At 47.3% G+C, this 25719-nt stretch overlaps 5 protein-coding genes across 5 annotated transcripts; 1 reads left to right on the forward strand and 4 right to left on the reverse strand.

The window, feature by feature from the left end:
- The first annotated feature begins 9396 nt into the window (after positions 1-9396).
- Positions 9397-11197, forward strand: F4817DRAFT_51101 (uncharacterized protein). Its single transcript, XM_049307568.1, has 3 exons — positions 9397-9558; positions 9818-9976; positions 10075-11197. The coding sequence occupies exons 1-3, from the start codon at positions 9483-9485 to the stop codon at positions 11073-11075; spliced, it is 1236 nt and encodes a 411-aa protein (XP_049160766.1). The 5' UTR covers positions 9397-9482; the 3' UTR covers positions 11076-11197.
- Positions 11198-14615: 3418 nt separating this feature from the next.
- F4817DRAFT_51239 (uncharacterized protein) lies at positions 14616-17892 on the reverse strand. The gene is made up of 3 exons (XM_049307569.1): positions 17819-17892; positions 15481-17441; positions 14616-15434 (listed from the first exon to the last, which is right to left on the reverse strand). Exons 2-3 carry the CDS (start codon positions 17357-17359, stop codon positions 14749-14751), a joined length of 2565 nt encoding a protein of 854 aa, XP_049160767.1. The 5' UTR covers positions 17360-17441; positions 17819-17892; the 3' UTR covers positions 14616-14748.
- A 320-nt stretch (positions 17893-18212) lies between these two features.
- On the reverse strand, positions 18213-20206 carry F4817DRAFT_332650 (Clavaminate synthase-like protein). The gene is made up of 5 exons (XM_049302674.1): positions 19867-20206; positions 19566-19717; positions 19425-19460; positions 19005-19320; positions 18213-18909 (listed from the first exon to the last, which is right to left on the reverse strand). Exons 1-5 carry the CDS (start codon positions 19997-19999, stop codon positions 18539-18541), a joined length of 1008 nt encoding a protein of 335 aa, XP_049160768.1. The 5' UTR covers positions 20000-20206; the 3' UTR covers positions 18213-18538.
- Positions 20207-20251: 45 nt separating this feature from the next.
- Positions 20252-23267, reverse strand: F4817DRAFT_332655 (DUF21-domain-containing protein). Its single transcript, XM_049302675.1, has 3 exons — positions 22432-23267; positions 21699-22368; positions 20252-21641 (listed from the first exon to the last, which is right to left on the reverse strand). The coding sequence occupies exons 1-3, from the start codon at positions 22895-22897 to the stop codon at positions 20666-20668; spliced, it is 2112 nt and encodes a 703-aa protein (XP_049160769.1). The 5' UTR covers positions 22898-23267; the 3' UTR covers positions 20252-20665.
- Positions 23268-23639: 372 nt separating this feature from the next.
- Positions 23640-25105, reverse strand: F4817DRAFT_51408 (3-carboxy-cis,cis-mucoante lactonizing enzyme). Its single transcript, XM_049307571.1, has 4 exons — positions 25083-25105; positions 24744-25012; positions 24562-24670; positions 23640-24496 (listed from the first exon to the last, which is right to left on the reverse strand). The coding sequence occupies exons 2-4, from the start codon at positions 24888-24890 to the stop codon at positions 23667-23669; spliced, it is 1086 nt and encodes a 361-aa protein (XP_049160770.1). The 5' UTR covers positions 24891-25012; positions 25083-25105; the 3' UTR covers positions 23640-23666.
- Between the last annotated feature and the right edge of the window lie 614 nt (positions 25106-25719).

A 25719-nucleotide genomic window follows, 5' to 3' on the forward strand; every position in this document is an offset into this window, starting at 1 on the left:
CCACAACCCCCCCCCCCCCCCCCCCCCCCCCCCCCCCCCCCCGCGGGCGGGGGGGGGCCCCCCCCCCCCCCCCCCGATTTACATCAACTCAGAATCGTCCTTGTTTCGAATAGGGAAACTCGAATCATCCTAGGACTAACGGTTCTAATTCCATTAGTTTAGAGATGACAGTTTCTTACTTGAATCAAATTAACCCTGGGAACTTTAGCGTTGTAATCCCCACACCAAGGAAACGTCGTCCACTCTCTCGGATTGCGGATTGCCAACGGCTGCAGGTTGATATTACTCGTCACCCACAGCTAACCGGCTTGACAAGCTTCAACTAACAACCAGCAGTGCTAGCCAGAAAACTTCGTCGTCTGGGATGGCGAATGACACGAGAGGAAGAGTGGTCCGGCCTGGTAAAATCAAACATGAATTGACAACCCCGCAGATAATGACTGGACAGCTCAGCCTATCCTGTCCATTATATCTTACCCCAGCCTTTGACCAGGTGCTGATGGAGGGCCGCGCGGGGGGGAATCAGAAGCTATCAAAATCGCACGGGCAGAATAGAGAAATCTTACACGCGAGATACCATGTACGTAATTCAAATGTATCCGTGAAATGACCCCTTGGCGATGAAAGCTTAGCTACCTACCTTACCCGAATGTATGCCGCCTGCGCGTCTATCTCGCCTCCTAATACTACGCCATGAGGTCATTTGACACGAGCCTAATGTTACGGGAGCTAAGGCTCGCGTCTGTAGGCTTATTTTTAACTCGTTCCGCGTCGTGTAATCCGGGGTACACCCTTTATCGAATTATTTGCTTCTGATCTGTGAAGTCGCAAGTTACTTCTGCTGAACATTCCGCCCAGCGTCGGCTTCAAAAGGGGCTGACCACCGTATTGGTTGATAGTCGCCCATCTGCGATTTATATCGTTCATCATCTTTAGGCCGCGGATCCTTAGTAGCTAAGTTGTTGGCCGATTGTCTGCGTGTCCTCTACAACACAAGCTCTTCGACCACGGGTCAACCCTATAAACCTTGCTCATCACTAAAACCTCACTGCTACTCAATCATGCGTATGGTGTGTTCGTACTTACTACTTGCGAATGCAATTTCCTATCAACCCGGATCTACTAAGAGCGAGGCCTTTAGGTTCAAACACTAACGACAAATCGAATCACTTTCCGTTCATGCCAAGCAGAGATCTCCGCCGGGGATCTAAAGGCATTCTACGCAGGCTTAACAGCCATAGCGGAGTTGATCCAACAGCTAACGACTGGCTGATTATCCATGTCATAATGCCAAAATGGTGTGGGAGAATTCGCGGCATCGCGTGATGACCGTCCCCGTAGCGTCGGGAAGAGCCCATCTTACAAATTCTTATGCTTATTTCCGTCCGCAGTCTGTGGCGACGTGTAGTGAAGAACAGATAATGAAATTAAATGTTCGTTTCAAAGATGAACGAAATTACAGCACTCCACACCAGCAGCATGGTCTAGCCCTTCTGATCATCAGGGTTATGTCCGCCTTTGCTTTTTTGAGCATGTATAACAACACTTTCATAAGCCCTATATCAGTTCGGGAGGATGCATTATGATTGGTGGTAATAAGATAACCTGCGACAGGTTGTCGTGGAAGCCCAATCTGACGATCACGGCTAATCCAGATCTTGCTAAACGAAAGAGAAACGGTACGAATACTGAAAAAAGTATTGAAAATTATGTGACCTCAACTGATTCCCGGACTCTCAAGGAGATGCAAAACGATCTCTCCAATCCGGGCGCCCAGCAACGGGTTCGTATTCTAATCTCTGCCAGAGCGAAACACTCGCGTCAATAGTTGGACTGCGAATGCCGATAAACGTATGAAACGTTTGACTGGCATGTTCTTAATTTCTTTTCTTTTTGCCAATGGCTACCCTGGAGCTCGCCATCTCGATGCTAGACTTCTAGCCATTGTTACGAGCCAACAGGTTACAGGCTGCACAGCAACGTGCCAGCGCCGATAAATGTGACTCCTCTGGGTTGTCTTGAGCCGAGAACTATCAAAGCTAACCAACCAGATAGCCAAGTATAAGATATGAATAAACCTACATAGATCATCTTAGGATGACTGAACTCCGAAGCTCCGTTACAATATGGTGTCAGAACGTTGCAGATTCATCATCATCTAGGGATGCAAGCCGTGGAATTCCGCGCTCCCACTTAAGATTTAACGAATAAAGTCCAGGGCCGCCCTCCTGGGCAACGATGGCTCAAATCGGCAAAATCAAGCTTTAGAAGCTATCCATCAAAAGCGGGGAAGCTAGAGAGTGTAACTTAAAGGGTAACTTTAAGTTACATTGGCATTGGTGGTCGTGAACCATACCCAATAGGAACGAGAAAGAATTGTTAGCTGGGACAGATGCGTCTGGGGCTGATATGCCTGATTCCTGATGAGATTTCAGCGTGTGAAAGGCTGCAGAGTTTGTGGGGGGCTAGGCTAGCCAGTGCCGAACACGCAGTGAGAAGATACGGACTCGTACGTGGGAGGTATCGTAGACTTGAGAGCTGATACCTCCAATCATCGTCAGTCAACCAATCCCAAGTAGATTGGCCTGCAAAGTATCTGCATAATGGTCGTAGATATGCAAGGCTCCATCGCCTTCTCATATATCAGATTTGTTATTCGCTGCAAGACGCAAAAAGCAATTGCTGCTCCCGGCATGTGCAAGCGAATATCGAGACGGGCTAGAAGTCAATAGTAACTAAGCATGTGTAAACTACCTAAATGTTACCAACTGAAAGGCCTGTCAACGACTAGATTCGGCGGGCACCCGTAAGGGGCGATATTAGCAAGGATCAAGATTGCCGGCGGCATTGTCGCTTTTGCTGCGAGAGATGCATGAACGCTTGGAGGCCTTTTACAACGTACAGTGCGAAAGGTAACTCGACCTAAGTCGCATGTACGGTATAAAGGGCTAAACAAGGCGAGCTTCTAGAAACCTTGTAGAAGCCTTGTCGAAGCATTAAACGGGTGTACTTGAAACCCCAAGGGTCGGGTGTTTCCACCTCGGGACCCTTAAGTTTGCCACAAGCTATTGTGGCATTGGGTCCTGAAATTCCGGACCAGCCCGGACATTCGTCATTTTAGCCGCAAACATATGCTCGCTCCTATTTCTGGCGACGCGCGAGACACTTGTGTGGCCAACCCTAAGAAACAGACCAGGGTAATATGTGACGAACGACAAGAGTGTGGGGTTTAGCAGAAAAAGTAGGGGATAGATTCGTCGCATTGGCGGTTCAACTTGCTCAATCAAGCTTTCCGGTCCAAGGGCTCTCTGATAACGCTCGATATACCACATATGGGTTTTTGCGAGCGATATGGTATCATTCGTAACCTGGCAGGTCGATGCATCATGACAATGCTCTCTTCTTTCTTTTTCTCTTCTGCCCACATTTAAGGGACCTTGTACTTACATCACCAGAAAATCCTGTGTGGTGGTAGGTAATGGTTGCTGGTGTTTCGACATAAGAATTGCGACTGTGAGGGTAACACCAGTTTTAGTGTAGACATTTGGCCAGCTCGTGGAAGACCAGGTCAGATCCAGGGGTCCAGTACGTCGCTCACTACCAAGTCCGGGTGTGGTAGTAACCGTTAGGACGGTCTTGTGACGCCCGCGATTATGGAGAGCCCCGAAGGAACTATGTTGGGTTTCTGGGGAAATCCGCCATCCGCCATGCCGGGCCACAGCCGAATGGCATGCTAGCATGGCAATATGCTCGTAGTCACGCATACCAACTAGGCATGGAAAAAAATAAGCACAAACCCAACGTGATGGACGAGATGATCGCGCCGCATCAGATAGGTACAGGAGTTCTAGCTTGGTTGGGTTGAGGTGCAGTTGGACAAACCCAGCGGGAGGCTTGAGATGACCAAACTAGGAGCGTACTAGATTATTTGCCACCAGCAAAATTTCTTGACCTGTCCAACCCCAAACTGAGGATTCTCAGCATGATAGCTTGTCGCCATAGTGGCGCATGTTATAGCGATCACAGGCTAGAATAAGTTACCACGGAGAGCAACTTCGCTGCACATCTCGCTTGAAGACGAACTACTGCAGTGTGACAAGTAAACTACGTATTAGGTAGACAAGGCTGAAACCAAGTAGATAAAGATGGTCGCTGGGGTGACGAAGCCAGCGGGTAGTAGTATTACTGCTAAAGCAGGGAGGCGCGCGAGATAGAGATTTCGGCCTCGCATCTTCTCACGGCACAGACTATGCGAGTGATAGCTGCAGGGTGGAAGGCATGCCGCGAAAATGACATAGACTTGATAGAAACCCGGCAGGTTGGATGAGGTATTCGGTTGTAGCGTAGCACAGCAGTTGCTTTCTACTACGGAAGCAGAATCGAAGGAATAATAGAATCGGAGCAAGTCGGGTTGACTGATGATGTCCACGACAGTAAGGCACCTACGAAGGGGTGAATAATAGGATTGGGCATTATAGAAATTGGAACGGGTGTGGGAGGTAGAAAGAAAGTAGTAGGTAGGATATTCTTCGGCAGGTTGGGGAAAAAGAAAATTTTCATGGCATCGTGACGTGCGATCCGGCTTGGGATGGGGGTGGATTCGGTGCAAGAAGGGAGTAGAAAAATGCAAGGTGGAATTGATGTGGGAGAATGGAAGAAGAAGGGGGGGAAATATTAAGAAATCAAATAAATAAAAATCATAATTGAAATAAAATAGGTTAGGAGCTTAGGTGGGTTAGGTAGGTAACTGCCATAGTAAAGTAGCCTGAGTTGCGAAATCAGGGAAGTTGTGAAGCTGGAGACTGGGGCAACTTGGGCTAAACGGGGCAAGTACTTCGTAAGTCGCATCTAAATATTCTATCGGGCCGGCCAACGGTATCGATATTGATATTCAATTCTTTATTTTTATTTTTATTTGTTTAAATTAGAGTAGGGCTGGGCACGAGGCCGTACAACGCATCAAGATATCATACTGTACGTTTTTGGCAAACGGTTTGTGCCTGAATATAACTACATACTTTCACGCATATATTTATTAGATATGCCAGATCCAGGCGCATGTGCGTACGGACGTAGGGTTAGGTACATAGCAAGACTACCTAATTTAATTAAAAATACCTACGTACGATCTCATCTTTTTCTTCATTATATATATGTATATATTTATTTATTCGTGCACCTCGAGTATGTAAGAGGTAGTCATGTAACTTACATGTAGTAAGCTACTCGTAGGTCCTTGGTTCATACCGACATTTTGGTCAGCAAACCCCCCCGAGTCTAAATCAATAATACTTGCGTGGTTGGTTTACACGACTATGAAGGTACAGATATAGATTGTACAGATGAATTGTTCGAAAATGCTCCATCTAACGCATCCCACCTGCAAGGACCTTACATAAGACGTTCAAGTAACTGTTTGGTCATGTATTTGATGTATTTTCGTACTCTTCCGGGGCTCCCGTTATTCGAATTGGCGCCTACAGCGGCCGGCTGGAAATTCATTGATGTCAGTATTACGGTGTGTGCGACAAGGCTCCGTATTCTGCACCTCTAGGATTTAGGCCCGCCCGCTACGGGGGGTGTCCGCTCAATAGCTTGCTTCTATTCGGTATGTGAAATACTAATGTAAATAATAATAATAGGTAGTTAATAACAATTGAAGGGTCTGTGTTACTTACTATGTTACTGTAACAAGCAACTACTTATGTACAGTAATAGAATCCTTCCCTGGCCTTTGAAACGGTATCCAGCCCATTGTTGACCATTGTTGAGAGATGTTCCCCTTTCCCCCGTGGGCAGTTGAGTTGCCTTGGGTCTACTCGATTTGTTCATCTGTTCCTGCATACCCAGCTAGTCAACTGTCTTGGTAGTCTCACAATCCATCGTGGCTATCGTCAGATGAGTCGCTGGTTCGTATTACCCTTCGGACTTTACAGATCATAATAGGCGACGATCATTCGGAATATCTAACATCATCTAACATCCGGATTATACATCAAGCATGATGCCGGCGACACGGTTGTGACAAACGGCCCTGGTCCAGGCCATTAGCCCGCTCGACTTTCAAGGCGCGCTCGTGTCAAGTTGTTTCACTTGTCATGCTCCTCTCATTCGAAGGGTTTCCATTGATTAATAGCAAGGTAATACTAATATACCTAGACAAAGGGACGGTGCGGCCCTTCTAGAAATCATCCATCCATGGCGTTCGAATGCCGGAGGGAAATGATATACAAGTACGTAGGATTCAAGAGCCACGGCATCAGCACCTCTCGCGCCCGGAGTTACCAAAATGATCAAATCTGATTACTGCCATTCTCCGTTTGAAAGTGCTTAAATATGTCCCTGGCTTGGCTTTCAAATTTACCTTGCGCCTCGACCAACGCTGGTCAGCGAATCGACCGGACTGCTGTCGTACCTACCGCGATACTTCCTGGTCTGCAAGTACTCGAGAAGCATGTAATATTAACTAATATCAGACCTCTTGGCATCTAAGATCTTATATGTGTTTTTCCTGCCCTGAACCTTTACATGAGTACTTGAGAGGATTCGGGCTGCTTAGATGAGGCTGTCGATGCCCTTAGGGTTGTTAATATAGATACCCTGATTGGTATTGCTAAAGTCTCACTGAAGTCTCATCGCCAGGTTCAGCAAAGCCTCGTAACATGCTGATACTAACCTCAGCTATATCTCGCCCACGATCGGCGAGAGCAAAGGCTTATCTCCTATGTATAGCCAATTCGCCAAGAATATTCGTAGACACGTACGTATACAACATAGACGATCGACTTATCAGAAACCGCTTCGATACGATTTGCCAAGGGCCAAGACGGCGGCCGTGCTGGATGTTTTGGGTGTTGTAGTCAAGAACGGCTCTAAGTCAACGCCCATTTACCACCGAAAAGGTGCAATTTGTACGTACTATCCGACGTTAAAGTGCATGACTTAGTTAACGAGGCTTCGGAATGACCCGCGATTCCCGAATACAATGACCGACTTACACTACAGTTCAACCCGCATGTGCACAGGCTCATGTGCCAAGAAAACAGATGCGCAGCTGTGAATCAGATCCTAAAATAATATGCATAGGTAAGATGCGTAGTAGGGAATACCCTTCCAAGCTTCTTACACCCGCCAGGAATCCAATCCGAGCTCGGTAGAGGGCTCAACTAAAGAATTATTACTGGCTTATAACTCGAAGGGTGTCCCCAAAAAAAGAGATGAGAAAAGAAGTAGAGCCCGAAATATGGTCAATCGTACTTTACAAGTCCCAATAAACCGTCTGACAACCGTAATGTCGTTATTTAATATTGCTATTCCTCGTTATTCCTTGATGAGGAAAGGCAAGCCGGTGACCTAGCTAACATACCCAACTGACCATAACTAAAGTAGGTATGTAGCTTATTTTTAGTGAAAATAATGAATAGTGTTGCATAATACGTGACCGTAAAAGCAAAGACAATTATGATAATAGGGACTAGCTCATCTCACTCCGTGCGTCTGCAACGGAACGTTTTCTATTCCATCGCGCGGCATGGAACCCCTGTCGTGGTCCTGTAAGTGATCCCGCCCTTGGCGGGCTTCAACTGCTAGCCTGCTAGCCTCCCCCCCAGTCTACTTTCCCCTAGCTGTCCTCCCAAATCGAAGCTAACGAAGTAGGGGTAGGCAAGGTAGGCTGAGGAAGCGCATCTCGCTACTGGCTGGCTTAAGCTGGGCCCGGCGTGGGTTGGAAGTTCCTCCCAACACCGATGTAATGCCCAGAGATTCTTGGTACTGTTTTTGGGGGGTGGAAAACCTTGGCTCTATCTATTTGTACGTACAATCTACATACAATCTCGCAAGCCGCAAGCGCGAATATGTTGTACATAGGCTCAGTTTCGCGCTACGCAGTAATCAAGCCTTCGTTTGCGTGCCCACCTTTATTATTATTTTCTCTGGCCCTTTACCTAGTTGAGTATTACGGTGCTTCATCATCTGGATTCTAAGAAACGTTTCCAGGCCAAATCAGGCGGGTAGTTTTCCTCCCCCCCCAGCCAATCCACAAGCTCCGTCATTGCTAGCCATGACTGGGGCGCCATTAGCCCGTGATGACATCCATCGACAAGTATATTCCCGGCTAGGTTTGCTGTAGAAGGACTAAGTATTTTTTCTCTCTCGCTTTGGGCTTCTACTTTGAACTCGACGGTTCTTCATCCCACCAGGTTGTAGATGATAAGCCTGCCCACCTACCTACGTTACCTACCAACCGGTCCTTGGACCTTAGACTCAACTTCTTTAAACCTCCCACGTTCCCCCTTCCCGAGCCGACTGCTCCCGTCAGTCTCGCTTGCTCTCACTCACACCAAATTCGACCGCGGTACCGTGTCTGATATCACAATATAAAAGTATACGATATACTTCAACTTGACATCTCGAAAGCCGAGTTCGACTTAGACCTTAGACCAGTCCAAGTTTAACTTGACAACTAACAGGTGAACTACTTTGCGCCTGGAGGTTTTCTTGTCAAGACGACTTACACCCACCTTAGCCAACCCCATTTCCGATAGTCCCCATTCAAGGCAGGGCCTTTTCCCGGTCAGACTCTATTAGCCGCATAGCACCGCACCGCCGAGAAGCGTTCGCGCTGCACTGTGCAGTCTAGCTAGCCCTTGGTGTTGGTGCCGACGGCTGATCACCGCGCGCAAAAAAAAAAATATTAAAAAAATCCATTGAAACTCAATTGACCTTTTTTTTTGCGGCTCCTTGACGGGGAATAAAAAAAAAGGTAGAGACAAGAGAGTTCTCAAACCGCAATCGCCTCAACTAAAAAAAGAATTTTCCAAGCGAAGAAAAATCTCCACTCAATCCACCATATTCTTTCTTACCCTAGGTAGACAGGAGCTTCTTTCTTCCTGTTTTCTTTTCATATCGCGAAAGCGGTCTTTCGCTCCGGTTCAGCCTCGGTCTTAGACATTAGTTTCCATTCATACATTCATACTTATTCACTTATTCCGTACGGCATCACATCACCTAAGCCGTTACATGCACACTTGCACACTTGCACACTTACAGACACACTTATACAACTTATACACACTCTTCCGAGTTGTTGACCTGTCTTACACTTACATCCCCTACCCTACCTATTTACTTCTAAGTACATTACATACGAACAGCTACCCTTGGATATGCGTGCATGAGGGATTCGCTTCAATAACCTTACTTACCCAGTTCCCCGTCGCAGCGTCGCCCCGGTCCGCTGCAACGCAACCTACTAAGCTTATTAGCTACCGTTACCAAATCGCTACTCTCGGGCCTTTGTTGGTCCCTTGACGCCCACGTTCCCAGCGTTTCCCAGCGTTTCCTAGCGGTAGCCTCGATTTGCTCATTCATTCACTAGAGCGCCCACCGCTCCTTTGATCCCGCCCGAACTTAGTTTGAGTTTATTGAGCCCGAGCAACCCTCTGGCCTTCTCAACTTGTTCCAGCCTTGATTAAAACCTCACAATGTTAATTGACGGCGAGAAATGGGCTTGCGAAGCCTGTGTTAGAGGACATCGGGTTAGTAATTGCCAGCATGCAGGTGAGTAGTGAGCGCAATCATTACCGCATTTCTAGTTATCACTTCGATTTTCCCACCCATTTATCAAGCCCATTTACAATAACCCCCCCGCGGGGCAGCGCATATAAGTCAATTATCAGCGCTCAGGGGAAGACAGAAAATATAGCAGAGGCAAGGCAAGGGAAGGCTCGGACATATTTTTTTCTTCTTATTTTACGACCATGCGTTAAATTACTGTAACTGGGAATATATCACTTACACGTTGTCGCAATCCTTCTAGATCGACCGCTTCAGCACATCAACAAGAAAGGCCGGCCCGTGTCGCAATGCCAGCATTGCCGCGCGATGCGCAAGTCTCGGTCGTCACATGTAAAATGCGATTGCGGCGAGAAGACGCACAAATGCGCCCATCTAAAGCAGACAGTTGAAGGACACAAGGGTGAGGCATCCCCCCAATCTAAAGACGCCCTCCAAAATTATTCCTATTATATGTAAAAGACCTACGAGTCTGACCTTGAAGTGCATTTGCCGGTCCAGACAGTTGTTGTTGTAATCACGGAGGACGATGCACATGTTCGCATAAGAAAGAACCCGCGCTCGATACCGTCCCAGAGTCCGATTCCGAAGCGGAAACAGACGCTCAACCGGCCAAGCCCAAGGCTACCCCACGGCGACGGCGTACGAATACGGCGCATTCTGAGCCCGTTCTGAGCTTTGACGAGAATGGCCACCACAAACCTCCGCAGAGGCATACAAAGGCCTCGCAGAAGAGTGGTCCCTATACGATAAATCGCGGCTCGTCCATGCATAGGACTGGTAGCTCGAGTAGCCTAGGAACCAAATCCGTCGACCGATCCCGAACGACCGGCTCTTCCTCACCTGATAGAGAGACGCGGATGGCGAAATCCGCGCAAGCGTCACCTTCGATCGAAGGGAATTCGTCGTTCCAGCATCTCAATGGTCAATTGCCGCCATTGGACCTTTCGAACATCCGTTACTCCGAGTACTCCTCCTCGTTCGACCTTTTCTCGGGTGTCTCCGATTACGAACCACCCATGTTCAGCGCAGGTCTTAGCGCGGCGTCGGTCGATTGGGCGCAATACGACGGCTTAGAGCTGAAGGGTGAAAGCTTCACACCCTCGAGTTTTGACCAGACGCAGTCGTACATGGGACTCGAATTCGGTGGCTCTACAGAGCCGACTCTAACCTCCAATTCGGGCGATGTGTCCGAGACGGAAGACTTGGCCTCCGCATTCAGCGAGCCGCAGTTTGACGGCTACGGCAATAGCGCCGCGAGCAGCTATTTGGCCATGTCACAAAGTATACTTACCGATAATGACCTGAGTAACCTTGATTTTAACCAGTTCAAGAATACGACGGCCGCGAGTAAGTTGCTCTCCAACCAGTCCTCGTTTGACGAGGGCAACTCTGTCTTCCCTCTCATGGAGGATGACTCTATCTGGGGTATGAGCAATTTCACCGACGGCATCACGCACTCGCCGGATCCTGTAGCATCCGGCCTGTGGGATACCGCTTAGACCAGGTCGCCACCACATCTGTGTGTGTGTGTGACTACGGGGCGCATGCGCCCGGTGATAATATACATACCGGCAGGCTCCGACAATGCGGAACTCTAGCGTTTTGATTTATCGCGCTGCATTCTTCTTCAATCATGATACCACGCGCTTTATGACAAACTTGAGCTCTTGTTACCATCGTATACCCCTTAGGGAGTCTAGTTTCGCGCTCTCATTTTTCCTTCTTTTTCTTCTGCTGTCGATTCAGTTTATTCTGATCATGGCTCTCATCAAACGGACAATGGCGCGGATTTGCGAAAACCATTTTTTTCGGCGGGAGGGGAGACTTGGCATTTCTGTTCTCTGGGTGGCAGAGCTTATGACACTATCGGATTCTCGGGAGGCGTTTTTTTTTTTTTTTGGTTTTTTGGACATTGTTCTTGAATTTTGTTTTGGTTTCTTCTGTCTCATACGGGAGCGGCTCGCGCATACGAAACCTCTTTCCAGTCGTACATATTACCTCCAACAGCATATGTTTATCATTTCCCCCAAATATTTAGACCCAGACCCTCAACGGGCTGAGAGAGTGTGTGTGAGAGGCGGTCTGTTTCAAACAAAAAATATCTACCCTGTTCCTGCACATAGATTAGAAGTAGAGAATGCCTAGAACGGCATATTTGGTACATCGGTTAGAAAAGGCAAATAGGGGAAGGGGGTAGGATGAAAGACAAATCGGAGTCGCTCGGTGCGGGATAGTCTCACGAGTCTTCTTGCGCTGTCTTTTTCACCTTGGTACGGTATATACTTGCCTCTTTGGGTATATTATTCAGATATAGCTATTGCTATTATAACACACTGTTATTATAACATCCTGACCATCGCGGAACACATGCCCATGCGTCGATCAGCTGACAGCTTGCGACTTAATCGGGGGGCATGCATAATTCCCCTGGTAGACGCGGCGAAGAGGCTCCGCAAAGATTGGGGGTCTTTTCTTGGGTTTTTCCAAGCCAAGGATCCAAGATGACTAGGATGACAAATTGTCGATGTTGCATACGCGCGGTTCGCGGTATATATGTAGATGGTAACCCACTATACTATGTATATCATATGTATGTAGGTAGGTAAGGAGATTTCTGTTCCTGCAGCCGATGTCGCGAACCTCCGAATGAAGTGATGGAGCGAAGCGGGTCGTGCCGAGATTCTAACGGTCATAATTTTTATTTAAAATGGAAAAGGGCCCTCGAGAAATGTTTTCCGCATAGATGCGAACATGGCAAATAGAAGCGAGCTCGGTACACGATCGGTGATTTCAAAAGGCAAGCCGAGATCGTACATAGTAAGTTTGGAAGGGGGGGCTTCTTTTCTCTTTTCCAAGGCCCCCCTTCGTGCCGTTCTATCCTGTAGTCGGTGAGGAGAAGACGGGCCCTACGGCTTATGATTAGGCGCGGCGTGGTGGAACACGACGGGCTTTCCAAGACGAACCAAGACGAACCAAGAGAATGCACAAGAAAAAAAAACCTGGCCGAAGGAGGAGGGGGATTACTGGAAATTTATGTATGGAGCACAAGGATTTAAAAAAGACCCAGACGAAACGAAATGGGTTTTTTGCTTTTCTTATTTGAGAATGATGCGGAAAAGAACTCACCAGTGACGACATGATGGTACCATCCTAATTCGTGTGAAGGTCGGATGATGGAGGGAGGACTTGGCGTTGATTCGCCCTTTTATTCTCTCAAACTCGCTGCCGATGGAGACAGATCGGCAGACGCTGAAACCACCTTTAGGCAAATAGGGGATAAAATGTCTACTGGTCATATACGACTGCAAGTTTATATCAAGGTACAGTAAGAAGAGAATTACCTGCCTAACTAAACCACCAAAACGCTACGAAGATGCAGGTAATATATATATATATATATACTAATATATATGATCCTTAGATCTCCAACATATCCTTAGAATCCCTTCGCTCCGTATTTGCTTCGCTTATCTCGAATTTCGAGCTCAAGCTTTACGCCATACACAATATCACCTGAACATACCTATAGGGTTAGGCATTTCTTTCTCCAAGCTCCGCGCGGCATCGTCGCACCAATTAGAATAGGGGGCGCTTCAATAGAGCGACTAACAAGGAAAAATCCACTTGGCTGCTGCTCGGCAGAAATAACCCAACTTCTTTCATGCTGGCTGACCTAGGTGTTCCACAGCAGAACAGTCTCGTGGCTATTGCTCAGCTGACTAATATAGTTGAGAGTCTATCGATGGATTATGAAAATGTTGGGTAGCAGTAGCAATGGCTCGAATAACCCCCCATCCTAGGCTGAAGGTATCGCCAAAGACCTCCCGGCATATTTACTGCTACTGTCACGGGCTTCCATTTGGGGACATCCGGGATATCCACAAGTTCCGTCTGACAATGCTAAGCGGAACATTTTTGCTATTTATCTCCAAATATCTCTAGGTAACGGTAGTTCGAGGGTGTGCGTGCGGATTTAATAAGGCTACAAGAGACGTATACATACATACGCTGTACGAGTCAACTACAACCTCCAATGGTAATACTAATTATGTGATAGTATGAACTAGATGGGTCTCGTTGGTCATAGCCTAGGAAATATCGGATGGTCAAGCATATGCCAATAACGCTTGCTAATAGGAAAACGAAGCTAGACTCAAAATTAATTCAAATAGCTAGGTAGTCAATTTAACAAGGAGGTTAAGAAACCCAGTGCGAATGCAATGTGTATACCAATTTTCAGTCCCCAGTATCAACATACCGATAGATATCGATCTATACTGTAGTTCGTAAGATCTCGGATCGAAGAACCAAGTTTTGTCACAATTCACACTTGAGATGAGATATGGTCACTTGCCCTTTTAGGTATCAAGTATAACCTGATTGGCTCGTTGAATATGCAGGTTCATTTGGTTGCATGCAACGCTCGAAAAGCTTCAAATTAACCTTAAGGTAGGGTTATGTTTTTCATGATTAGGTACATGGTAGGTAGCTACTGATAAGCTACATATGACAAGGTAATTTTTCGTCACGGCAAGGCGGCTGAAGAATCTATAAGATACTTTTAATAACCCCTCGAGACTCTATACAGATACCGAAAGCTAGTAAAATCACATTAGTCCTAAATCTATAACTACACCCTTGTCAATATCCGCGCAAACAGTAAAGCGGCGCAGCACGTTGGTTGGCGGAATTCTATCACGACTACTCTCTGAATGTAACTTATTGAACGGGGTTATCATTATAATGAGGCTAGACGAAGCAAGGTCGCCCCTGAACTGATACCACCAGTCACCACTGAGCTTATGGTGAGGCCACGGCCCGGTTCCGTCGTGGCGTGCACTATTCCAAGGTCCGGTAGAAGACGACGTTCGATCTTCTTCTCCACTAAAAACGGCAGCATTTCTCATAAGAAACGGCAAACCTTGCTTACTACCTATGCCTCGGATGCCAAAGACGGTAACTTGGCAAGCGGCCCTTATCCAGGAAGGATTATTGATTAACAATTATTTTCTGGCTATACCTTGCGTCGAAACCTCGAAATGTATAGGTACTTAATATATCGGTAAGTGGAGATTGTGTCGAGAGGATCGCCTTCTAGTATCTCCTAGAGCCGGACCACTTCACTTCTATTGGTCTACCCATAGCTCTGTACTGATACAACAGGATGCTACCCTACCGCATCATCGACGAGTGAGTTTCAGCCAGAACATTTAAGTAGCCACCTCGGGTCAATATTCGAGGATCAAACCCAATATCACTATAATTATCGTTTGTCCTGAGCGATGCGGAATCTGAACTCTTCTCTTGTTTGGGGGCTTCGGATTCTGTCGCCGTAGCTAGGTCGGCAAGGTGCTGTAAGCTTTGGTTTGCAGCATCCTGAGCAGTAGAAGGCCGAATATGCTCTGATATACGGTCCCTTATGACCGCATCCCACGTCGACGGAGCGAGGTTCGAGTCTAGAAGCTGCCTTAGTAGCGACGTGGCTTCATCGCGGGTTTTTTCAACCTTGGCTAGCTCGAGTAGTGATAGCGCTACAAGGCAGAAGAAATGATGGTTCAATGGGGTTAGGAGTTGTGTATTGGTAAGTAAGAGACCCACTGTCTCTTTGCATGGCCATAAGATGTCGGATGATTTTGCGTTGGTCTGGAAGAGATATGCAAGCAATCTACAATGCCAGTAAACCATGTGCAGTACGGGATGAGAGGCCGGCGTGATGCTTTGAGGAAGAATCTCTCGGAAGAGCTCTATGGAAAGGTTGAAGAAAGAACTCAAGATAGGTGCAGCACCTGAGTCAGGAGACAGAACCTTAGGAGGAGCCAAGGCAACCGGTGCAAAGTGGCCCAAAATGTTCGACAACCCTATCACCGTTAGCTTTAGACCCTGTAATATATTCGATATACTTACGCGCTAAGTGGTACACATTTTCGCCGAGGACCGACTGTAGGCTAGGCAGAATAACCACGCTGTCGTTCGGGATGAACAACGGACTTGCAGTCCCAATAGCATTCCAGCGATCCAACATAATCAACGTCCACCAAGCTCGAGTTGCGATGTTTTCATTTGAATCGGATTCTAGAGGAGCATCGACACTCGCCTCTAGACCCGAAACGTGAAGCCTCATCGAATAGGCTAGACCTACAGCGCGTCCCAGAACTGACGCTTTAGACGGGCCTCCATGTTCGCCCTTCAGCGACGGCGGGCCGTAATTATCAGTTGCAAGGGCCGTTAGTATCAGTGTTTGAAGATGCACAAGGTTCATGACCGATGTACGAGGAGTCTGGTCGGATTCCCACTCCGTTATCATCCGTGTACCGGAGCCAATGTCGACATTGGTATATAAACCAGGTATTGAAACAAAAGACTGCATAGTACCATAAAGCGCCTCAACGAACGCATCACGGAGGAGAGGTGGGCACTGCGCTAATTGACCTTCAACGCGAGTTTTGCTTGCTGCGAGTAAAGGAAAGCATGGATGAACTACATTGAGATAACCACTGAAAGCACTCTCGTCTAGTTCACGAGTTGTGCCATTATGGTTGAGGTCAAGCGGTGTTGTATCTATGACAGCAGCTGGACGGGGAGGTGTATCTGCATCGGGCTTGGACAAAGGCTGAGGCGCCAATCCATTAGCAGAATACGGAGGTGCTCTGAAATTTCCGGAGGGGGTCTGGTAAGGCTGGATCGGTCGTGGTTCCGAACTCCATGTTGCCTGGCGCGAATTCGTGGGTGTTGTAAACTCGCCGGACATGTTTGAATACGGTCTTTTACGACTATTCTCCTCTGGCTGTGCAGGTGTGCCAAAGAGATCGGCCGACTCTCTTCTGGCACCATTCAAAAGCTCACTTAGGCTATCCACATTACCTCCTTCGCTCGCTAATTTGCCTTCGATGTGGTGTATTCGATCTGCCAGTTCTTTGATATATCCTTTGCTTGGGCCACGCTTCTGTGGGATTCTGCTGAAAAGACAACGAATCGCTGAGCGACGGCAGTTGGAACATGGTTCTTCACCGTTTTCCGAAACGGCATCACACTTCACCTTTTTCCTACGACACTCATCGCAAGCGCGAGACACTTTGGACCTCTTCCTCGGCGGGATACCGTCCGGTATAGCCGAAGCTTGGGCTGCGTAGTGTTGTGCCAACTGCTCCATTGTGCTCTGTGGCTGTATTTGTGCGGGTTGCTGATGCTGATGCGGGTGCGGCTGCTGCGGTGCTAAGTGCATCTGGTGGTGTTCCTGTGGGTGCTGCTCAGGTAAGTATTCATGTTGCGGATGTTGATCTTGTAGGTGCTGTTCATTATGGCCAATAGAAGGGTCGTGGGTGTCCATGGGGTGATCATCATGGGCCAATTGGTCATTATGATGTTCATGAATATGATTCTCAATATGATTATTATGTTCTGGTATCTGATCATGCTGCATTTGGTCATCCTGTTGCTGGAGGTGAGATTCGTGGGCATCGGACTGAGCTATCACGTTTTGAAGGTTCGAGTCTTCACTAGGATCGAGAGGTAGTGTGGGCATGCCTTGACTAAGACCCTGGCTAAGCTGAGCGGCAAGTTGCAGCTCTTCGGCACTTGTAATGGACGGGCGGACATCTTGTTGACGAGGGGTGGAGGGTTCGACATTCTCGGGTTGTGCTTGTTGATGATCCGAATTTAAGTCGTTATAAACTGCCGTACTATCTTGGCCGTTCGTCGCGGACACGGGATATTGTTGTATGTCAACGGTCTCGTCCCGAATTTCGGGTTTCGAGTCTTCGAGCATGGGATCTATGTCGGGCATCGTGACTAGTCGCTCTTAGACGCGTCGGGGTCTACAGGACGGGTGACAACGCGATCCTTCACACAATGCGATATTACTTGCGCTAAAAACAAACTTAGGCGCAAATCGACGCAACTGCAATAAAATAGGATGCTGCCTCTTATCCCCCGCCGAAGATGGCAACAATGCACTTGCGACAGGTAGAAGACAAAGTCGCGCAGTGTAGTGGTCTATATTGCTTCGTTACCTGCGGACAGAGGAACGTTAGAATTACATAGCGACAGCACCAGTCGTGATGAACAGGAGTATGAAAAATGCGTCTTGAGATCTAATCCAAGACTATTCAAGCCTATGTAAAGCTATTGATATATAGCAACGCCGGCGCGGGCGCAGCAGGTATAGAAGCTCCCATATTGAAATGCGACCAGAGAGATGGTCAAAAGAAAAAAAGAAACTCATTTAAAATCAGATCAGACGTACCAGCAGCAAGTTCCAATAATATGGGGATGGAAAATAGATAGACGAATTCCGGTTTTGCCCATAAGCGGAGGAGGAAGAACCTGAATAGCCGATGTGTCTTTTTTTTATTTTTAACCCAGACTTTTGTTCCTCGGTCCTAGATTTTCCAGGGCTCTGCGCGAAAGTCGGCGATTCGAAAATCAATGCCAATTCTCGGAGACGGGAAAAGGTTTCGAGTTGAAAGGATCAAATCAGCGCGTGCCGGTGTGGAAGAGGGAGTTGGAAAAAGAATTTTGCGGAGGGTCGACAAGGACGAAACCCGAGAATTTGTATATATGCTTTAAAGCGTATGTATCTTTATCCCTGTCCCCAGCAAACTTAAAATTTGCTGTGCATGATATTTGGGTAACATGAGTATGCACAGGTCCGTCATATTACCTCAGCTATCAAAGTTAATATCTGCGTGTACCGTATTACTAAGCAGTCATTCCCCAAGCATGACAAAGACTGAAAATGCTTAAGAAAGTAAAGCAGTTGTTCTTCAACATCACCCGTTTGAGTCATAGTTTCGTAATTTCAACACTTTGACTCGAAGAAGACAAACGCTATAAAACTAAATAGATGACACCATACCCATGTCATTTACGGAAGTTCTGAGAAAATAATTCAATATAACCTACCTCCCTTCCTAGTGCCCCTTTTCAATTACATCGAAACATACAATCTTCCACAGCAACCCTCCTAAACAACAACCGTGGCTCCCTTTGCTACCCGTCCATACGTAGTCCCATACCTTTCAAGCATATGCTCCTCGGCCGTCAGGGCCTTACCATCAGCGCCAACAGCAGTAGGCTCGCTCCCATCAAAAGGACTCAACTCAACGTCGGTATTGCCGTCAAAGAAGAACGGTACCGAATATCGGTCCTTACCGCTACGATTGACAACACGGTGTACAGTGCTCTTATACACGTTCTTAGTCCATAGCGATAGCATGTCGCCGATGTTGACCACATAAGCATCCGGGTTAGGATCCACGCCAATCCACGTATTGGTAGAATGGTCCAGGACCTCGAGGCCACCGGAGCCGTCTTGTAGCAAGAGTGTAATTGCGCCTAACGAATATAGGAGAGCAAAATTAGGATTCTTGTCCTATCTACTATATAGCTATATGGAAACTTGCAAAGGGGGATAAATAGGGGGGACTTACCAAAGTCCGTATGCGCTCCAGCTCCGAGCTGACGCTCATCCGTCGAATTTTGCGGCGGGTAGTGTAATAGCCGGAGGGCGCAAACTGGATCGTTCGAGATGAACGGTACAAAGACGTCATCGCCATAGGGTAGGCCCCGAGCGAGAATTTCTATAACCTTACACGACAACTCGAAGACGGCGGAGTAGTAGGTTTCCGTAGGGATTTTTAACGCTTCGTCGGGGAGTCCTTCTGGGAAGATGTTTGGGCCAATTAAGTATGGATGCGCTTGTGACCGCGGATCATCGCTGGCTATATGTTGCCCGATGAAGAAACCCTGTGCGCCGAGTTGTAGTAGTAATCAGTTACTATCCTGTAGTAAAGCACAGGATAGAGGCTAACCAGGTATTACAGACGTAAAATTTTCATCGAGTGGCTTACCTCTTTGAGATCGGGAAGAGTATCTTCTTGTAAGGCCTATTTCCATCCGAAGTCTAACGTTAGTTCTATGTGATAACTATATTGGAAAATACTCTGATACGGGATAGATTAAACGAAAAGGCTCCAATTCTAACCACTTACCTGGGCGCCCATTAATTCATAGCCCCTGTTCTTTAGAACTGGAGGTCGCATCTTTTTCTTGTCTTCTAGTGGAAGGGCGAAAAAGGTCTCTGCAGCCTTGAAGACGGCGTCTCTTAGCTCTTTGGGCACGCCATGGTTAACGATCTGGAAGACTAAAATGAGTAGAGTTATTAACTGTTTTCTTTACCCTTAAGCCTCATGAGTCTATTAAATACGGATAGATCCGGTATTTAATCGTATCAAAGACTATTGTCGATAGAAATGAAATTGATACAAATAGCCGTTCCTAGTGGTGACTTACAGCCGCTTGTGACACAGGCCTGCCGCACATTTTCAACGACTTCAGCAGATGCTGCTGATGTCGGGTCTTCAAGGAATGGGGATATATCGATCGTTGGAATTTTAAACTGGGCAGTGGGTTTATTGGTGGTCATCGTCGCGATATATCCTCAAACCAAAAATATAAAAGTTACCTACTTTTACTTGGACCAAATATCTTTAGCTCGATATGTGGTTAAAACTAGAGTTTTCTAGAGAAGACCCCGTAGTCTCAAGGAATCTAACTGGAATCTAACTCTAAAGCCTCCGGCAGAGGCTGCTTACGCCCAAGTGTTATCGGCGGGGGGGTTCCACGGAGCTCGCCGGCTACCGGCTTCGGAATATCCAATTTCAAGGCTTAGGTATAGGTAGTTAAGGCTATGGATGCTACTATCTGATTTAACCCTTTCTTCATCCAACGGAGTGTAGGGTGTAGAGTTTAGGTCAAGTAGTGTACAAAACGCACTATTTGAAGTTGTAAAATTTCATTTAAGAAATGGTAATATTAAGCGTGCCTTCAACCTTTAGAACTCTGATGATTCCGTAGATTACATTTTATTATAATAGGTAGTGTTACATAGTCGGTGCCAACTAACAATCCGAGATGATCTTACACAGGCTAGGCTGGATAGATGGATACTATGGGGACCTGATTGCCGATATTCGAGGTCCTGAGACCAAACCAATCTACCTTGGGCAATTATGCAGTCATATAATGTTGCATAATCGCCGTGATACTAAAATAATATTAGGCCGTATCCCCTCGCGCTAGCATAATGCTTCTACTTCCCTCCATTCCTATTCTTGCGACGATTTTTCTTTTTCCCTTTATTGCCTTTGGTGGCGACAGTGACAGTGACGGTGGAAGACGTTCCATCTTCATCAGACGGCGTAGGTATGATTGATTTCTGTCCTTCGTCGCCCGACGATGTGTCGTTAGCCTCGAGAATGACTTTGCGAATACCACCAGATTCGATTATATTTTCGGTAATGCTGCCACTACGCACGTGGCCTCTTCTCCGCCCAATAGCGTCATATACACTCTCTATACTTTCTGTCGTGGATTCCTGTGTCGGCGAGGTATCACTTTCGGCTATGACACTGAGCTTAGTCTGTGTACCTTTGGTCACTTGCTCGGAACCCTCGCCTTCGAAACTGGTCACGATCTCGGGTGGGGGATTAGAAGGTGATTCGGTGTAACTCTGTTGTAGGGCATGTGTGCCATCTTTTGCGTTGAGCTGAGATCCTAATAAACTTGTGCGTTCATCCACAACCGTAACTAGATCTTCTGCGATATCGTCTGTCGTAATAGAAGTTGAACGTTGCCGGGCGCTAGTAGCTGCTGATGAGCCGGGTTTAAGTTTAACTGCCGAAACTCGTGTGCTCTTGGGGTTTGATGCAGGGTTCGATGGGCCAAGATGCTTCAGGTGATCCCTCATTTCCTCGAAGTTGGCTTTGACTGGTACCATAGTGTGCAGCAGTTGTCCGTCTTGACCGGCCGAACGTCTTCGCATCAGCAACGTTGTCATCTTTGGGCTAGAACCGAGAGCAGAAGCGTCCGTCTTGCTGCTGATCGACGTACCCCGTTTAGGCTGAGGCTCTTGTCCGTCTCCATCTATGTCGATAAGCGTGCTATTCCTGATCTCAAGGTCCTTAGCCATAAGTTCCCTCCGCAAAGCTCGAGCTTTAGGGGCGGGATGAGATCTACGGATGGCTTTATGCACATCGACATATACATCCGACTCGTCAATGATTTCCCTAAATTTGGCTTGTGAGTGGCAGGTCAGAAATAAAAACCATAGGGAAATTGCTTACTCTCCGATAAGCTCTTCAATCACATCTTCAAGCGTCACGACACCTAGGGCACCATGACCTTCACCCGGAGACTCTGAGATAAGTACCATGTGGGATTTTCCTTCCTGGAAAAAGTTGATTATATCAAGACAACTAGTTTCAGGTCGGGTCTCGGGGAGGGCAGCGAGAGAAAAGTCTTTGACTCGTTTACCATCTTCAGGATCATAGGTGATGAGGATTTTGACCAAGAGCATGCCAACAAAATTCGTCGGGTTTCCAGTTTGATGGATGGGGATGCGAGAATAGCCGGCGTCGAGAATTTGATCGATAGTCTTTTCGTCCAACACGGTATCCTCCGACATAGTAAAGACATCCTCCATTGGCGTCATAACCTCCTCGACAGGCTTGCGTTTCAGATCTAGGACAGCACTGATGATGGTAACTTCGTCTTGGTTTAGACGCTCGCCAACTTCGCCTAGAGATTTATGAAGCGTGACCAGCGTCTTCAACCCGCTTTTCTTATATACAGTTCCATGGTCTTTACCTAATAACCAGTCGAGGAGCTTTGCGGTAGGCCATGCAACGGGGGCGAATAGGTACATCATCAGAAGCACGGGCTTCGACATATACCCGCCGATCTGAAGACCGTAGCGAACACAAACAGACTGTGGCAAGATCTCGCCGAAGATTACTACAGTGGATAAATATTAGCAAAATTATAAGGTTTACAAAGACGACTTTAAAGGATTCCTACCGATCAGGATAGTACTTCCAACAACAGCCGCAACACCACCGCCAAAGCACCTATCTAGCACGACGGGAAGGGTTTCATTGACAATAACATTGGACAACAACAACGTCACCAAGACCCAGTGTTTGCCTTTATTTAAGAGATCAAGAACACGTTTTGCGTTCTTTCGTTGGGGCTCCTCAGCATCTAAAGATATTACTTGAAGGTAGATCTCATCCTGACCCATGAGTGCTATGGTCAAACCGGCAAAGGCACCTCCTGAGAGCACAAGGATCATGGACGCGATGTAAAGCACCCAGAGGGCGCCTTCTTCGGTTTTTTCGGGAGCATTGTCGAGAACATTGTCGAGAACATTGTCGAGAGCGTGATAAGATGTTGGAATAGCGGATGTGAGGCCGACTGAGAGGAAGAGGGCTCTGGATAGGCTAAGTACAATTGTACGGGCGCGAAGGATGCCTTCGTTCCCCATGCTTGCCGTTAACCTCGCGAGGTTAAGTCGATTGGTTGAGGTATACTACTGCCTAAGACGGCTTCGAACTTGACTCGGACCAGCGCAGTTTATCAATTGATCGAAAGGTACTACGAGAAAGTTGTTAGGAATAGAAGGGTTGCCTTTTGAGACAGGCAGTTAGCCGTTGTTCCGGTAGCCTTCAAAGCGTCGCCTCAGCCAAGCAGTCCAAGACTTGGGATCGCACTACCAATTAAATTTGCCCAGCTTGAAATGTCAATGGATGGGGTATATATTTAACGACTATGGTCAAAGGACCATGCCATCCATCGAGGGCTCGCAACGGTGAATAATAATAAGTAATAAATAAGAAGAAGAAGAAGAAGAAGAAGAAGAAGAAGATCGGTTGCACCCGCGACAGTTTGTGTTGGACGGATGGAAAAATCGAATTGAGCTCCGATGACGAAGTTTAGCCCAATAGATGATGAGAACTCGATAAGCAAATATTGTTACTATGCGTATTAGCATATTATTGGCGTATTGGGCTGCAGCTACCCTTAGCTTACCTGCCTTAACTGCAACGTTGAACAATGCATGTACCTAAATTACCTAATGTACCTACCAAAAGTACAAAATATCTCAGTTATCAATCATCACATCGTCTTTTTACGCCTGATCACCATCAACGATGTATACTAACTACCTACCTACCTACCTGTCTTATACACGGCATTTGACTAGGTATATAACCGCGTACATCTCATATATACATGCATACCTACCTAGTCATCTAGTCATACCATATGGCGTTCATTCCAAAACCTGGCTCCGGAATCCGACATCTTGCGACGCGGCCTAGGAACTCATCTTTCCACCTATAGATCTCAACCCATCCCTCTTGATCGTCTGTAATCGCCAACCACTCATCGCTCCAATCGCATGGTGCCACTGCATTGCTATGGCCGCCGCTCGTAGGTGTAGGATTTAAGCAGATCTGTCTCTCGATTGATCCGCAGTCCCGCAAACGAAAAACCGCAATGTAGCCCTGTAGGTCGAAACTATTGGCTCGACTCGTCGCGAATAGATAGTCGCCCGACTTAGTGAGGACGCAAACATCGCTGCGGTACATGGTATCATGCTTAGGTATTCCCGGCGGGATCAACGGGTACGAATGGTGCGTATAAACGGGCATGTGCGTTGCCGGATCGATAACGTATTCGCAAAGTCGATTTCCAGCTTCCATCAGAGCATATAAGTAATTGCCCGACGGATGCATGGCCACCCACCGCGGGTGGTCTTTTGGATTCGGCGCATCAACACTTCCCACAAGGTCAACCTCTCCCGACGCTGCTTTCTTATGTACCCATAGCTTGTTGGCTCTCAAGTCGGCCGCGTACAGGTAGGTTTCCGTTGGGTCGAATACCATACCGTGAATACCCGTATTGGGTTGGTATGGATAATGTTGTATATCCTTATCGAGAGCGCCACTCGACGACACGGAGAAGACGGAGCCATGACCGGCATGTGAATAGAACGGATTGCAGTAAACGGCGTATGGGGGTTGCTTTGCGGCGAGCAGAAAGATGGCGCGAGTATTGGTAGTGGCCAGGCTTGCTTGAGCTACGTGCGCAAGATCACGGGTCAATCACCGGGTAGGTTGGCTGACAGGCCAATGCGAAACTTACGGTCGTGGTTCATCGAATGCGAGGCTTGGTGGACGATCTCGGTTGGACTCTTGACAGAAAAGCTGGACCATTTCTTCATGGCCGCGCCGTATATGTTCTTCTTGGCATGCTAAGACAACCAACAACATGTGAGCATTCGGGAGATTGATTGACCTCAGCTGAACCTAGACGGTTTGACTTACATCGAAAGTCATCCAAGAGATGGGTTCGTCATGAGGGATCTCGGTTCTCTTCACCAGCTCTAATGTCAATTTCTCATCGTCAAAAGCCACAGTGAATATGGCTCCGGGTGGAGTCCACGTTCCTATCATCAAGTGATGAGTCGGCATCCTTTATTCGACCTTACCGTGGGACGAGCGTAGAAACGATCTTAATCGCGACCTGACAAATTACCCGGATAGAGAAGTGAATTTGAGTTTCGAACCCTCGATCACGATAACAAGACAATTACCTGAAGTAGCATTAGTCAATGAGGATTCGGATAGGGTTAGAGTTGTTCCCCAACTATACAGACTACCTACCCAAGCTGGTCGTTGCACCGCATATTCTCCAATGCATGGTACATACCTCACTTTGGGACCAACCAGCAAGCTCGGACAAAGTACTCTGATTATCCCCGCATCTACTTAGCGATATATCGCCCCTCTTTACGGATCCGTACGCATGCGAACTCTTACACCATTTTCCAACTATTGCCCACCTACATAGGTATGGCACCTCGATGTGGGGAAGAATCTATAAGCTTGTACACAGTAAACCACGTTTTCATTCACATAATCGGCACCAGTGGCGGTAGATGACCACGGCAGGCGGGTTAATTCGATAGCTACCGAGTGGATGGCTACATGCTGAATCTCCAATTGCCACGCTGCAATGCCGGATAAACGCCTCATCGCCAGATTTCCCCGCTATGTTGCAGCTCGAGAGGTCGTACAACGCTGCTAGGCCTTGAGTCTTAATGGGGTCGCGAGTCTTTAGTCAAGAGGTGTAGCCCCTCCGTCAAAGGAGAAAAGACAGTCAAGCTCGTCGATGTCTTAACATCGAATTGACATGAGCACCAGCATGTGACATCACCAAGGATGCCTCTAGCGAAAGCAACCCTTAGTTGGGGTATTGAGGAACTACTACCTATCCCTAAATCGTGTAGCGGCCGTTCAT

Source organism: Daldinia loculata (genome assembly GCF_022478755.1).
Source record: "Daldinia loculata strain CBS 113971 unplaced genomic scaffold F4817scaffold_14, whole genome shotgun sequence".
Classification (NCBI taxonomy): domain Eukaryota; kingdom Fungi; phylum Ascomycota; class Sordariomycetes; order Xylariales; family Hypoxylaceae; genus Daldinia; species Daldinia loculata.